At 43.8% G+C, this 15583-nt stretch overlaps 1 protein-coding gene across 2 annotated transcripts in view; it reads right to left on the bottom strand.

Annotated features, from left to right (window-relative positions):
- The window catches only part of LOC148034881 (uncharacterized), a 120344-nt gene that overhangs the window by 57601 nt on the left and 47160 nt on the right, over positions 1-15583 (bottom strand). The window contains exons 3-4 of one of the 2 annotated variants that reach the window (XM_087680585.1): positions 13807-13896; positions 9986-10093 (exon numbers count right to left, since the gene is read on the bottom strand). In XM_087680585.1, coding sequence (XP_087536711.1) covers positions 9986-10093; positions 13807-13896 — 198 coding nt within the window. The remainder of the gene's footprint in view (positions 1-9985; positions 10094-13806; positions 13897-15583) is intronic. The other variant, XM_087680586.1, reaches the window with a different exon arrangement.

Here is a 15583-nt window from a genome sequence, read left to right as displayed (position 1 = left end):
AACTGCCTACTACAAGATCCTTGCAAAGGCGATTAGTCCCAAGCTAGCACCATTGATATCAGGCATTGTACACCCCACTCAAACAGGATTTGTGCGGGACACCATCTTGGACAATATTTTAACCTTTTGGAAGACCAAAGCTTTGGCTAGATCTAGGAGTCAAGACCTTATTATCCTTCTCTCAACTTCGAGAAGGCATATCATTGCATGGATTGGGATTTCCTAGAGGGCACGATGCTGAGGATGGGCTTTCTAGAGAAGTGGATCAAGGGTGTAACAACCCTCTATTCTTCAATACACAGCCAGGTCAAGATTTCTGGGACAAGAGGAGATACATTCAACATTCATTGAGTCCAAAATTCGTGACCTCAATGAGAGATTTTCCCCTTGAATCCTTGCAATCTTCATCAATTGCATTGCAACAAGACAAACATATCAGCTACCACTGGAAATACATGTGGCACCATAGTCAAACATCCACACCTATTGCTTAACCATGCATATGCCGTCTACATGCTGAAATTCCAACCACCAAAATCAAGTTACAACTCACACAGATGAATCATAACTACCAACAAAACCAAAGGCAATAAAAGATGTTCTAGCCATTCTAAGACAACATAATGTAAGAACTAAGCATAAACAATGCCTCAAACCAAAGATGCATTGCAAATGTACATCTCATGTATCCCATACAAATGCATAGTTTTAGAGCCCGAGTGCAAACCATATTTAACTACTACACAACAATCCGAAGTGAAAGTACACTAAATAGTGATTCTTTTGGCAAAAATAGTGTCAATATACAGTACCCTGAATGAAACTAAAGTATAAGCAAGATCGCCATATACCCGAGTTAGTCCATCCCAAGAGAGTAGAGGTGTTGCCTTCCCCCTTGAGCATCAGGTAATACTCTAGACTCTTTGGTCTATTAAGTGAGCATGAATGCAACCAATCAAATATTGAGTCCAACCGAAATGCAACGAGGTAAAGCTGCAACACTTGAGGATGGTTCACCAGGTCACCCTCATCCATCCATTTCGCATCCATAAATGAGTAAGTCTAAAACTTCACCAAAGCTCCTGAAAACTTTACCTCTAACTCTCCATTCCTTATGTGCCAATATTTATTTTGGAGCCAAGATCTCATCATGTTCCTCAACCCTAAACTAAACCTCATCAAATACATCCCTTGGCACATCCCCATGGAAAGGTCTCAACAAACGGACATGAAAGGCATTTTGTAGCTTCCAATGACTTCAGCCTAGAAGCCATACCATTGATCTTATCCACTACTTGAAATGACCCATAATATCACATATTCAGCTTAGGATAATGCTCCTTGCCTCTCATCTTTTTCCGCCTTTTTTTTCAAAGTGCAAAAGCACCCAATCACCCTTTGCAAATTCCATGCCTATGGCAGTCAGCTACCCTCTTTTGCTTATCTTGAGATCTTTAAAATGCATGTTTTACCTTCAGATAAGAAACATCCATGTATTCCACATATTTATTATTCTCAAAGATCTTATCCTTGGTCCACAAGATGGATGCAACATTCTTATCATCTTCCGCAATCCCAAACAAAGCTTTGCTAGTAGGCCTATGCACTATATTGTTATGTGCAAACTCAACCAACACCAAATATGGTTCCCACTACATCTTATGCTTTGATACATAATATCTTCAAAGTCTAAGACAATGAAAATAGCCTTTTCTAATTGTCTAGGCTCCATCTGTTTGTATATGGAAAGAATCTCAAAAATCTCAATGAGGTGCCCATATCTTCAAACAAGCCTTTCTCAAAAAATACTTGTTATACGTGGATCCCTATCACTAACTATAAACTCTGATATACTATGATAGGTAAATAAACTACCTAAATACATGTGCCATATGATCAATCTTGTTCTTCTTCAAAATAGGGATAAAATGTGCTTGTTTGCTAAGCCTATAAATAACAGTCCAAATGCCATCATAACCCGTAGATGTCCTTAAAAGATCAAAGATGAAGTTCATAGCAATACTCTGCCAAGGCCTATCAAGAATAGGCAAAAGATGTCATAGCCCTAGACTCTTGCCTATCATATTTTGTTAGACAGTCATTTCCTGGACAGCTGGACAGCTGGACAGCTGGACAGTACGGATGTCAGTGCCATGTCAGCAGGTGTCACATCAGCACCTGCAGTCGGCCAGATTTGCTGTGCAGTCGGCCAGATATCCTGCAGTCAACTGCATTAAATGCAGCTGACCTAGTGCTGGGATTTTCTATTTTTTCGGCTATTTATAGCCTGTTTGGTGGCTCACTCCAGCTCTCATTATTCAGATTCTGATCTTGAAGATCTGTTGGCTAAGACAGACTGTGCTCGGGCTGATGGAGATCGAGGTCATCAAGTCGGAGACAACATAGATATTTCCTCTGCCCCCTTGTGTATTTCTGCACTTTTATACAGCATACTACACCGCAGATTTTCCGCATTTACACTGTCTCCTTCTCTCTCTCTCTCTCTTCTCTCTGTGTTCACTCTCTCTCAGTCTTTGTCCTACGCTTCCGCATCGCTACACTCTAACATGGTATCAGAGCGGTGAAGATGGACTGACTGAGGGCTGAACCTATCTGAAGAAGAGATTTCATCGCGACACAATGCTGCGTTTCCAAGTTCCGAGGGCGAGGGGGAGGGCTGCGCATCAGATCAGGGCTGAAGCAAGCGTGGGCATGCGAGAAAGGAGTCTAATCGGTGAATTTGTTGTAGGTTATTGCTGTTCAAAGGGGAGGAAGGCTGTGTTTCAGGCCTTCCATTGCAGATTTTACTTTTTCATCGCCTCCGGCAGGTGAAGAAGGTTTGGGCAGCGGAAGAATCAGTCCTAGAAGGCTGCGTTTTCACAGTCAGAGGGGGCTGTTTTTGCGTTTGTGCAGGTATTGCAGGTTAACATGTCTTCAGAGACTGATTTGGAGTTCCAGGAGATCATGGACAGGAAGGTTCCTGTCCTACCGGCTCTTCCAACGGATCAAAAGCTTGATGGTGACAATTACCGCATCTGGCGGGTCATGATGTTGGCCATTTTAGAGTCTTATGATTTGGCGAAACTGGTGATGGAGGAGATTAATAGGCCCTCGATGAGGGATGAGTCCAAACTCTCTTCCAATGCTCATGCGGAGTTGACCATGGCCCAGTCTCATTGGGACAAACTGAATGCTAGGATTCGATCTTTTCTGTTTCTGTCTTGCACCACAACCGTGATAGCTCACATCGAGCACTTGACGGTGGCTCGTGAGATATGGCTGGAGCTCGATCAAATGTACAACCCGATGACCCTGATGAAGCGGGTTTCTTTGGAGGTGCAGATGCGGACATTGTCCGTGAATAAGTCTTCTTCGCTTCGGGAACACATCAACAAGTTTCGGCAACTTCAGATGCAGGTTCAAAATGCGGGGAAGCCTATTTCTTCCGAAGACATGGTGATCGCTTTACTATCCCAGTTGCCACCACGATTCGGTACCTTTTTATTCTGCTCTTATTGCTTCAAGGCGGGAGTCCACTCTTCGGTGGGAAGAGTTGGTTCCTATGGTCTTGGACCAAGAGGAACAATTGAAGGAACAGAATGCTTCCAAATCGGAGGTATTGGTTGGTCAAATGGAAAGGACCAAAAGAAGAAGAAGGAGGACAACAAATCCAAGAAGGACAAGAAGAAGGAATCAACTTGCCATATTTGTGGCAAGACCGATCACTGGAAGAAGGATTGCCCCGACAAAGACAAGAAGGATACCAAGAAGAAGGACACGAAGGACTCTGGAGCGGTGGCTGCACCCTCATCAGCTGCTTTTCTATACTTAGCAGTCATTGAGGACTCTACACCGACAACTTATGATGCTGCGATAACAGCTCCCCACGCTCGAGAGTGGATTGTGGACAGTGATGCCTCACGGCACATGACTCCTTCTTCCGTTGGTGTTGCCCATTTGCGACCTTCGTGTGGGAAGATTCTCATTGGAGACAACTCTTCTGTGTCTATTGCTGCACAGGGTGAGATGCATCTTATTCCAAATGGACGTGGTGGTACCTATACCTTTGAGATATTGCATGTGCTAGGATTGGGGTATCATTTACTTTCGGTTCATAAGATTTGTGCTCTTGGCCTCTTGGTGGAGTTTGACAGTGATACTGTTCGAGTCCTTGATCGTGGATCGAGGAAAGTTCTCTCTAAAGGGTATGAGGAGAATCGAGTCTACAAATTGAAGTTTTCTTCAGCTCTTATTTCTCTTCTTCTTACTTCTCAGACACAGTCCGAGCTATGGCATGCTCGGTTTGGCCACCTGAACTACGAGTACCTTTGGAAGGTGTCGCGAGGGTCATTTGTCCGAGGCTTGCCGGACATAGTGGTGAGCCATCAGCCATGTGTCCCTTGCATTCATGGGAAACTACATCAAGATGCGATTCCCAACAAAGCTTCTAGGCGGTCTACTTCACCCATGGAGCTTGTATCTACGGATCTTTGTGGCCCAATGAGGACCGAGTCCTTGAAGGGGAGCTTGTACTTCATGTTGATCGTAGATGACTATAGCACGATGACTTGGGCCTATTTCTTAACTTTGAAGTCGAAGGCTTTCTCTCATTTCAAGGATTGGCTTCTTTTTTAGGAGAACAGTTTTGGCCGGCGCGACTGAAGACCTTGCGTTCCAACAAGGGAGGTGAATTTATGTCTGATGAGCTTGCTCGTTTTTGTGCAAATAGGGGTATTCACCAGGAGTTTGCTAACACCAACACTCCCCAAGAGAATGGCATTTTGGAGCAGAAGAACCGAAGTGTGATCGAGATGGCACGCACCATGATGGAGCACCGACAGACACCTCAATTTCTGTGGGCCGAGGCAGTGGCTACCACAGTTCACATCCTTAATCGATCTCCCACTTCGGTTGTTGACAAGATGACACCTTTTGAGGCTTACTTCGAGACTAAGCTTGATGTCTCTTATTTGAGGATCTTTGGGTGTGACGCTTATGTGCACATTCCAAAGACGCAGCGTGATAAGTTCGAGCCGGCTTTCCGATGACAGGTTTTTGTTGGATGTAGGTCCCAATCCCAAGGTTATCGTTTGTTTGATCCCGTTAAGCGGGATGTCTACATGAGCCGAGATGTGAGGTTCGTGGAAGTACCGGCCACAGAGGGGGGTGAGGAGCACCCCGTCCTTGGAGATCCAAGGGAGAGTTGGGCTCCTGAGATAGTTCCTTTGGAACCAGAGCCTCTTGATGGAGATTCTTCTTCGGATTCAGAATCTTCTCTTCCACCGGCAACCCACGAGGAGCTTCCGCCGGTGGATGTTCGTGAGTCTTCAGCAGATGGAGAGCGATGGGGAGAGGTTTGTCCTCCTCCTTGTTAGGCCCGTGACACCCTCCAAGATTCAGGGATCGAGGGGGTCCCTAAGGAGTGGGAACTGCAGGATGGAATGCGGAGGTCACGGAGGAACCAGGCACATTCTTCGTAGCTTGTCTGCTCCAACTATTGTTTACTGGCCCGTGTTATACAAGATCGAGAGCCCACTTTAGTGAAGGAGGCTTTGCAGTCTGATCATTGGCGGAAGGCCATGGAAGCTGAGTCGGAGGCTATTGAGAGGAATGGCACTTGGTCTCTTGTGCCTCGTCCCTCTCACAAGAAGGTGATTGGTGTCAAGTGGGTCTTCAAGACCAAGTACCTTAGCAATGGTTCTTTGGACAAGCACAAGGCTCGCCTTGTTGCTAAAGGTTTTGCTCAATGCCCAGGCATTGATTTCCATGATACTTTTACCCCCACTGCTCGTATGGCGACTATTCGCAATGTTCTTGCCTTGGCTGGCCATAGAAGATGGCCTGTTTATCAGTTAGATGTGAAGTCGGCCTTTCTGAATGGTGACTTGCAGGAGGAGATCTATGTTGAGCAGCCTACTGGCTTTGGATCCTCGGATGGGAAAGTTTACAGGTTGAAGAAGGCCTTGTATGGCCTCAAGCAGGCTCCGCGTGCATGGAACGAGAAGATTGACTCGTTTCTTCAATCGAAGTTGGCATATCGACGCTCCAAGGCCGATCCGCAGCTTTATGTGCACACTTCCGAGGTTGGTCATGTGTTGTTCGTGTTATATGTTGATGATTTGATTTTGACAGGGGATCATGTACAGAAGGTCCGAGAGACCAAGACAGCTTTCCATCAGGCATTCGAGATGACGGATTTGGGGCTTCTTTATTTCTTCTTGGGTCACAAGATTTATCAGTCTTAGAGGGGGATTTTCATCTCTCAGCAGCGGTACATTCAGGAGCTCTTGGTGACTTTTGAGATGGAGACTTGTCGGCCCATTACTACTCCTATGGATCCGAATTGGAAGGCCACTTCACACTCAGATTCTCCCGTGATGGATGCTTCACGCTACCGTCAGTTGATTGGATCCTTGATTTGGCTTCTCAACACTCGTGTTGATCTTTGTTTTGCTATGGATCTTTTGGCAGGGTTCATAACGGAACCCAAACATGTGCATTGGCAGGCTGCCTTGAGGATTCTTCGGTATTTGAGGGGGACCTCTGACTTAGGGATTTCTTATCCCGCAGGTACAGATGCTACAGATCTGGTTCTTGCAGGTTGGAGTGACTCGGATTGGGCTAGAGATATGGACCACCGACGGTCTACTACAGGCTACTGTTTTATCTTGGGTACAAGTGTTATATCTTGGAGTAGCAAGAAGCAGCCCCTACAAAATGCACAAGGTCACATAGTTACAAAACCCCAATCCATTGTATGTATGTGTTGGGACTACATGTAGTACAAGTCTTGAGTGAATAAACAGTCATGAGGCCTATCTTGCTAAAGCATGTGTGGCTAACAATGAAAGGAAGTGCCAGAATCTCAGGTTGTGCTGTGAAAAGCATCTCTTGCCTTTCAATTTGGTTAGACAGATTCAGCATTTAGAGATCTGTTAGACGGGACTGTCCACTTGCCCCCTTCTTGTTCTTATTTGTAGCATAGGCTATGAGTTCCTTTTTGAGAGAGAGATCTATAGGTACTAGAGCCATTAGGTTACTCATCCATGAGTTTGAGGAGCTTCTTGATGTGGAGTTTGCTGATGACGCAGTAGTCTATCTAGATGGGGATGAGAATAATTTTAGGGCCTTTGTAATGGCCATAGAGACATTTTACAGAGCAGCAGGTGCCCTAATTCATTGGCACAAGTCCTATGGATATTGGGTATGTGACACTAGTTAGCTAAACTGGCGATTGCATGAGGATTTTACGTGGGTTCCTTGTGGGACCGCAATGAGATATCTTGGATGCCATGTGGGGATTGATATTACTTTAGAGTAGGAGTTGGCACCTCTACACTTGAGCATCAAACAAAAGCTTCTTTATTGGAGCTTAGTGAGACTTTCACTAGCAGGGAGAGTAGTGGTTGGCAACCACGTTCTTCTTGTGACTATGTGGTAGGTACATCACTTCCTATTGGGCATTCTCTAGGTCATGCATTGGCCAGGTGAAGTGCCTTATCCGGAGCTTTATTCGGTTGGGAGGAGTAGGAGTCTAGCTAGAGGGAAGGTGGCTTGGGATGTTATCATATAGCCTAGATCTAGAGGGGGATTAGGGATCATAGACCCAAATAGTTTGAGCAAAGCTTTCTTGCCTAAGCTCATTGTTAGGGGTTTGCTATCAGAATATCTGATGATGCAGAGAGAGAGTAGGTTTTGCGGGGAGAAACACAGAGTGTGTACTACAAACATAAAGAGACAAGAGAAACTTAGAAACACAAGAACAAGATGATGAAGCATTGAATCATGCTATATGAAGAAAAGTTCTCGTCTAGGTGTCATTGTGCCTTAGAAAGCACCAGTTTCCATGAATGTACCAAGTGAGTGAGGAGTACTGAAGCTGATGTAGAAAACTCAATGTCCGTACTATGGACATGCCACCAAGAACCTTGAATCTTCATATTACCATGGCAAGGGTCGTGATGTTCATGAAAATAATGGGCAATAATTGTCCAGGGTTTTTGACTCGCACATATGGACTGCAAAAGCAACCAGCAAAGGGCTATCATATGAGTATGCACATCCAAAATCGCCCCACCCTCCATGGATTTCAGTGTATAAACATGATTCCAAGATATCCATGATATACCATCATCATGTAGTAAGTCTTTCTTCCATAGCATAAAGCAGATGTGGCGGATGATATCCCTTAGAGCCATGTTAGTCCAAGGCAACAATGGTAGAAAGTAAGTGAGCATGGGAAGCATAATGGTCTGAGCCACTTTAAGGCGTACATGAAAGGGTAAAGCTTGCAATTTCCAATAAACAAATTTGGCGTCTAGTCTGTGCGAGATCCATTTGAGCAAGTGTTTAGGTTGCACATTGACACCTAGGGGATAACCAAGATGCCTCACAATATCTCCTTGTGGAACAATCATACCTTGTCATCTCAAATTTGACAAGCTTGAGCTGGTGGAAGCATTAAGGGATGATTTGGCAGCATTAATACAGATATTTGATGCATGCCCAAAGGGATCTGAAACATCCAAAGCTTTGCGAAGATTAGTGGCATCCGCTTTTAGAACCATAAAGATATCATCTGCCAATGCCTGACCAATAAAATGCTGACTTGAAGGAAGAGGTAAACTAGCTAGTTGACCCATATCAACAAGATGTGACAATGTAGAGAGAATGGGACACGTAGCAAGCACAAAAAAAAGAGGGCTCAGTGGGCAGCCTTGACGAACTGAGCATGCAAGAGAGAATGGATTAGTTATGCCACCATTCATCATAACACGGGATGTAGCCCCCACACTGATGATGTAGATCAACTTGGCGATGCGAGGCCCTAAACCCATAGCTTGCATAAGATCCACATGGAAAGACCACTCTAGAAAATCGAAGGCCTTTTCATAGTTCAATTGCACTAGGACCACCTCTTGTTGTGTATGTTGCGCATAATCAATGGCCATTTGGGCAGTGAGGATATTATTGAAAATATTCCTACCCTTAAAGCCATACTAATGAGGATGTTCCAGGACAGGTGACTACTCATGAAGGCGATTTGTGAATACCTTTGCAAAGATCTTGTACATAGTGCTTATAAGGGATATCGGTCTCTAGTGCTTTAGTTTCAAAGGAAGGGAATTTTAGGAATCAGCTTAATGATCCCTTCTTTCCATGATGAAGGCATGTCGCTTGAATCCCAACCTTGCTGACACGTTGCTGTGAGCGGTTTGACCAAAACAGATGCATGAATTTTGAAGATTTCATTAGTTATACTGTCCCAACTCGGGCTTTTATCACCCGGCAACTTCAATAAGACATCCATAACTTCGTTCTCATGAATATTAGCATCCAAAATAGCTTACATATCATGTGGAACTTGATCTTTGACCAAGGTGCAAAAGATTGCAAGGGCATGAGTAACCTGAGGGGAGCATGTTTGCTGAGAACTGAAAAGACTCTTTTTTTTATATTTTCTATTTTAGAAGTTCCTTGTAGCATTGTATTAGTACTTTGACTTGGAATACTTTGTTCAGAGGGGATTTATTAATAGAAGCATCCTTTTCTCTTTTTAAAAGTGTTGAAAACAAGACAAATACAGCAATGAGAAACTCATGGTCATAAATACTAAAGACTCTTGTGTGGTTATCCAGCCTTAAGGCATATACTTTGTTCATCTCAATGAAATGTGATGTAGAGAAATGAGTAGAGTTAAAATCATCCACAACAGAAGCCATTAAGCATGGTCAACAAATGACTAATATCTTCATTTTTTGATAACTTATTGATCCACAATAAGAATTCTTGCAACTTCTCAATCCATCATATACAATGTTGCAACTTTCTTCACAATAACTAGTTTTTTAACCTCCATGGCCACAAACCATGGCAAGAAGCTTCAAAAAGCAATTATTCAATTAGTTCAATAGAAAGTGAGTACACAATATAAAACAAGCTTATAACAAACATAAAAGCAAGATGTCTTAACAATGACAAATACCTTTATATCTATGATATCGTTAAACATTTTTTCAAGCCTTTGTTCATGTTTCTTTCGCTCTTTTGTCATACACATTGATTGCGCATAAATGCTAGCATGTGTACTCACCTACATCCAAAAGTTTTCATATGAAATTGAAGAACATAATTTCTTGTTCACAAGCACTTCTATATGAGATACTACGAATTTACATTTGATATGATCAATGTCGAAAATTTTCACCATTCCATGCATAAAGATGTGCAATTTTTCTTTACATGCATGGTTAATCCAACTTTCAGTTTACATCAGTTTGGCTACTTTTTATTAGACGTTGTAGAGAGTATTCAACTAGATAGACCTAGTCCCCAATAAAATTAGGGTCACCATGTGTCTTTCAATTTGGTTTTGCTCCAAGGGTTCTCTCTGTAGCCTCCCATAAAAAGTAGTTATAACTCGCAGACCATAGCCAAGGTAACAGCTGGCCATCAACTATGCATGCAATTGTTGCATGAATTATCATATTTACAAACTACGCATTTGATGAGAGCATCAAACCTACAATTTCCCAATGAGCAAACTAATATTACTAACAATTGCATGGTTTTTATGGATGAAAAGGTGTTTCCTAATTGCATTATATTCAAAGCATAGTCTTATAACTTCTTATTTTTGTAAGTACTAGTAACTAGAGGTCACATTTTGAACTTTGTAACTCCACTCATTTCTAACTGCACTGTTCACTCTCATGATCTACCTTGGCTGCACAACTTCTGGGAGCTTTGGCTGTAATTTTGATATTGTGCCTCATTTCATGTCTACTTCATTTTCAGCAAAGTATCCCTTGGAATTAGAGCTTTGCAATTACATATTCATATTAGCTTACAAGATTTAGGCCCACAAAGACAATGTTGACCCTATCTATTTTTTGCAAGTAAAATGTGGCTAATTATATTACTCAAAAGACTGATTACAACGAAGTGCACATGCTCAACAGACTAGCTGGAGCTGATGCAAATCACAAATACATCATGTATACAAGCCTCTCAAGGCGGTCTGGGGGGGATGGGGGCAAGAAGCCATGGAGGGGGGTGTATCACCATCTAGGGCTGCCTGCTTGCATCATGAAGAATAGGTCCTAGCCCCCCCAAGTGCGTAGAAAGTGAAAACGGAGCTCCTGACGAGCTCGAGACTTGCCCTGCACCTAGTCCCACTGGCCACGGAGGGAGTGGATGATGGAAGTCCAAAGCTCTGCTAAAGTCACCTGTACTGAAAGGCACTCTCCACCACCAAAAACCTCCTCACAACATGCCTTCCAGATGTGCCATCTTGTAAGACTCCATACGATCATACCTCTGAGCGGTCTACTGTGGGCTCCAGTACTTGGCGGCTAGGTAAAGCCTCCAAGCCGACCGTTGCAAAAGACCCAGCCTCAATGATGAAAATCGTGTCGTGCATCCCGGCCTCGTACAAAAGGTGGCGGCCCCTGGCTGACTACTCGCCTGCCAGTAGAAAGCCCCCCATGAGATACATCCAAGGCTGGGTGCCACACGGCAGAGAATGCGGTAGGCTCCTCTCCATACGAGTTGTGCTGCCTCGCACGACCAAAGGCAGTGCTTTGGAGTTTCCAAAACTTGCTGTGGGCAGCGTTTACACCCTCCATCCTACCGTATCTGGGCCAGCCAACTCCCAACCGCCAAACCTCCACGTGCCAAAAGCCATAGGAAATACAACACCCTCCTCGGCCTCCAGCTGTCCCATAGGCAGCGCCAGAAAGTCCGACGGAAGGCATCCGTGATGCTATGTTCCACCCAATATCTGCTATGCAAAGGCGCCCAATCCATGTCCTCCTACATCAGTACTTGTCTTGGCAACCGCAGTGGCCGGCCATAGCCACTCTCTAGGGTCCCACTCCAGCTCATCAAGTGGTCTGCTCTCCCATATCCAAAGGCGCCACTCCCAAAACTCCTCCCAGAACACATAAGGGTCCAAACGCCAAGTCTTCCCCTGGAGACCAACCACACGAATCCTCCTCCAAGGACAACAATCTCCTCATCCTGCTACCCTCTGTCAAGGACCAAATGCCCCCCATCCTACACGGTGAAGAAAATTCTGTAGGGGGTGCCGCCCACTCTACCTATCACCTGTAGGGTCCACCTACCGGTGAGAACCTAGTGGCCCACACCTCACCGGGCTCCACCGGCTCTCGGATCGGGGGGTCAAGCCACTCCTGAGGGATCACTGAGTCAATCTCCCTTCTCCTCACCTTAGCTCCTCGCTGACAACCTAATGCCCGCTGCAACACCTCCTAATCCACCATCCTGTAATGTTGACCCTATCTAGCTCTATTATGTCCACTTCTTCCGTCAACTCCTCTCAAATAATAATACTATTCTGGATCCTCTAGTACCATCTATAGTACATGACTAAGGGAAGAGGCAGCCACCTATTACTATGAACTACCAAGAGATGGCTACATGCATGCTTGTGCCAATTTCTAGGCCCTTGAAGGTATCCTTAAAATAGCCTGCATCTATGCCTAGAATCCCATTGCAGTTCCACATAGTAATCATCTAGGTCTCATAGACAGCATGTTGTTAGGTGGACCAACATTCTATGATGATCACTCTCCCATCCCTATAAACTACAAAGTTGTTGAGCACTAAAATTGGGGTTTTATTAAAACCATAATCAAGTCTCTTTAAACCAGCTTCAAAAGTGCAAAATGCTGAAATAATTAAATTAAATGGTTTATTTTTGGCAATAGGTCAAATGCAACCCCAATCCTCTATAAATAGGAGCCTCATGAGTGCAGTCATTCATCCCTCAGTCATTGATCAGCTCACACCCACCTGCCCTCACCCCCACTGCTGTCCAGACTCCACACCCCTTCCGGCAGACATCTTAGTTCGTGAAGAGCTCGGAGTGCTGCCATTGCTGATTCCAGCCTTTTCCCAGCCAGGCAACCTGTTCAGCTCCATCCCCAGGCTGCACTTTCAGCACACGACCTGCTGCCACTTGTCAAGGACCTTTCAGCAGCCGTCACCATTTCTTAAAGCTGCGTTTCCAGCTGTTTCAGACTGCCCAGCAGTCAGCATTTCTCCTCCAACCATTAGCATATAGCTGTGTGTTGCACACAAAGGTCACTTCTAGACTGTTGGACCCTGTATTTTTGCAGACAGCAGGCTGCCCTCTGCCTTAGCCTAATTCAAATAGGTGGTTCCATATTGATCTACATTTTCAGCTGCTGATCATGAAAGAGACTGCCTGTTTCAGGATCCACTCAAGGTATGACACCCTCTCGGAGTTATCATCAGTGTCTCCAACTCCTCTTCCAACTCACCTCATCCCTAGTTCTCCCAAGACATGGAGGTTTTGTTAGCCTGCCATTTTATTCTGTCAATCTGTCCTCTCTTCATTGTGAGCTCCATCAGACTCTAACGGAGACATTGGATCTCTAACTATATTTTCCATTCAGTTTTGTGTGCATTTCTTCTCTTCCGTTCCTGCCGTCTTTCTCTTCTCTTTTTCTCTCAACGTTTGTGTTCCTCTTCTCTTGCTCACTCTCACAGGTTGCCCATTGTGTCATACCAACATAGTTCAATTCGTTTATTCATTCACTCTTCATTCCGAGTTCTCTTCTCCTTAAGTTTGACTGCTTTCACTGCGTCCTTGTTGCTCTATTCAAGCATTTCTTTACATGGCATCAGAGCGCTAGGTACACTCAAAGATACATACATAAGCCTTGATCTAAAAGCTTGACATTAAAGAGAAGTAAGAATGCAAAAAGGAAAGATGTCTCATCCACCGTCGAATGCAAAAAGGAAAGATGTCTCATCCACCGTCATCAAAGCAATCTCCTTAAGAGTTAACTTCTTCAGCACCAATACCAACAATTTCCGTGGAAGATCAGAGGGATAGTTGACAAACTCCTGAAACCAAAGTCATCCATGCCTTCATTACTTCAACACTCAAAAGATATGCTGAATCACCCCTTATAAGTACACTAAAATCTTACTGTGGAGACAAGTAAAACGCAAACAACAAAGGAACATGCCTCAAATCTAATATATTCCTACTCCTAATTTGGCATACCATCCACATGATCTGATTTACAACCCAAAGGGAGGTGCACAACAGCCAAAGACCTCATATTCATTTGCAGATTCAAGAGATGTTTCGTTTGGTGCATCATTTTACACTCACATTCCACCCATTCCACCATTATCTTACATTTAAATTCCACACACCTATCACATTAAAATCCCACCCATCCCCCATCTCGTTCCACTCCACAATTCACCAAATTGGCAAGCAAGCCCTAGACACTCATCCTTTAGGAACCTATGCTTATGTGCAACAAGGTGGTGGAGGTACACTAGTGGTGGAGGTATATTCCCCAAACCAAGCACCTTCGGCGATCTATTTGTAATGGTTACTTGTAACCTACCATATGTACCAACCCCCTATTGTTGCCCAAATGGTTTCACATTTTGTTCAAATGTCATTACTTGGTGGACCATTGTACTTCAACCTAAAATTGAGCAAGGACCATGAGTTACATTGTCTCCTCCTATGGCACAACATGTTACACCAGCTCTATTCTTGCCTTCCCATCTTACCCCTCATATGTGACACCTCAAAGTTCATACCACACTACTATCTCTGCCAAGAATGCCTTTGCCAATAAGACTCATTTTAAGAGGTCTAAATATACTACTTGGCCCAATTTGATGAGTCCTTTATTAGACTCTCAAAACTTGTGGGACCTTGTTCAAGGGCTGGAACCCTAGCCAAAACGTCATTGGGTTCCCCCTAAGGTTGTCCACACATGGAAAGACTGTAATGCTTCAGCCATCAACGTGTTGATGCAATGTCTTTTGCCTGAAAATCACTCTCAAATACAACACTTTGACCTAGCATTTGACCAGCTGTAGGAACGCTGGATTGACCACTATGCATCTCAAGATAGGACCCCTCATATCAACCTTTGTCCATGAGCTCCAAGAGTTTAAGATATCTGACCAAGATGCACACTTAAGGTCAACTTAACCAAGTACCGGTAGTTACACACTAAGTTTGCCACTACCAAACTTCCTAGGTCCCCTAGTGACTAGGTCACTTTGCTCCTTAACATGTTGCCACCAAAATACTTGAACTTCACAACAAGTGATCTCACAGCCTACTATGCCTTAAGTGCTAAGATGACAAACTAAAGCATATTGGTTATTGGCCAAAAATGAAAACATAGGTGGGTAAAGTTCAGGGCCCCTTTCCTAAACAACAAAAACCTAAGTCTTAAATAATAAAATACTTTTTTAATCTTTATTTTTCAACAATGATCCCACTATGGGTTTTGTTTCTATTTCAACCAAGGAGGTCACTTGTGACTATATAGTCACATGGAAGGGGATGTGGGACAAAAAGAAGCTATTGTCCTTGCAATACTCAAGTCCAAAAATGATCGTCAATTATAACTATGGTTTCAGCTTTTCAATTTCAGCCTATTGAAACACCATTCAGCTAAATACTGTTGTAATAGAATTGACACTACTAGTGTATCATATACACTTGAAATGGCAAGTTCAAGTTTAAATGTCTCCATTGTAAAATCTAAAG

The sequence above is a fragment of the Lygodium microphyllum genome, chromosome 6, assembly GCF_053477565.2.
Source record: "Lygodium microphyllum isolate KBCC chromosome 6, Lygodium_microphyllum_v1.1.10, whole genome shotgun sequence".
In the NCBI taxonomy this organism is placed as follows: domain Eukaryota; kingdom Viridiplantae; phylum Streptophyta; class Polypodiopsida; order Schizaeales; family Lygodiaceae; genus Lygodium; species Lygodium microphyllum.
Note: the sequence above shows the minus strand (reverse complement) of the source record. Positions and strands in the feature narration are given on the sequence as shown.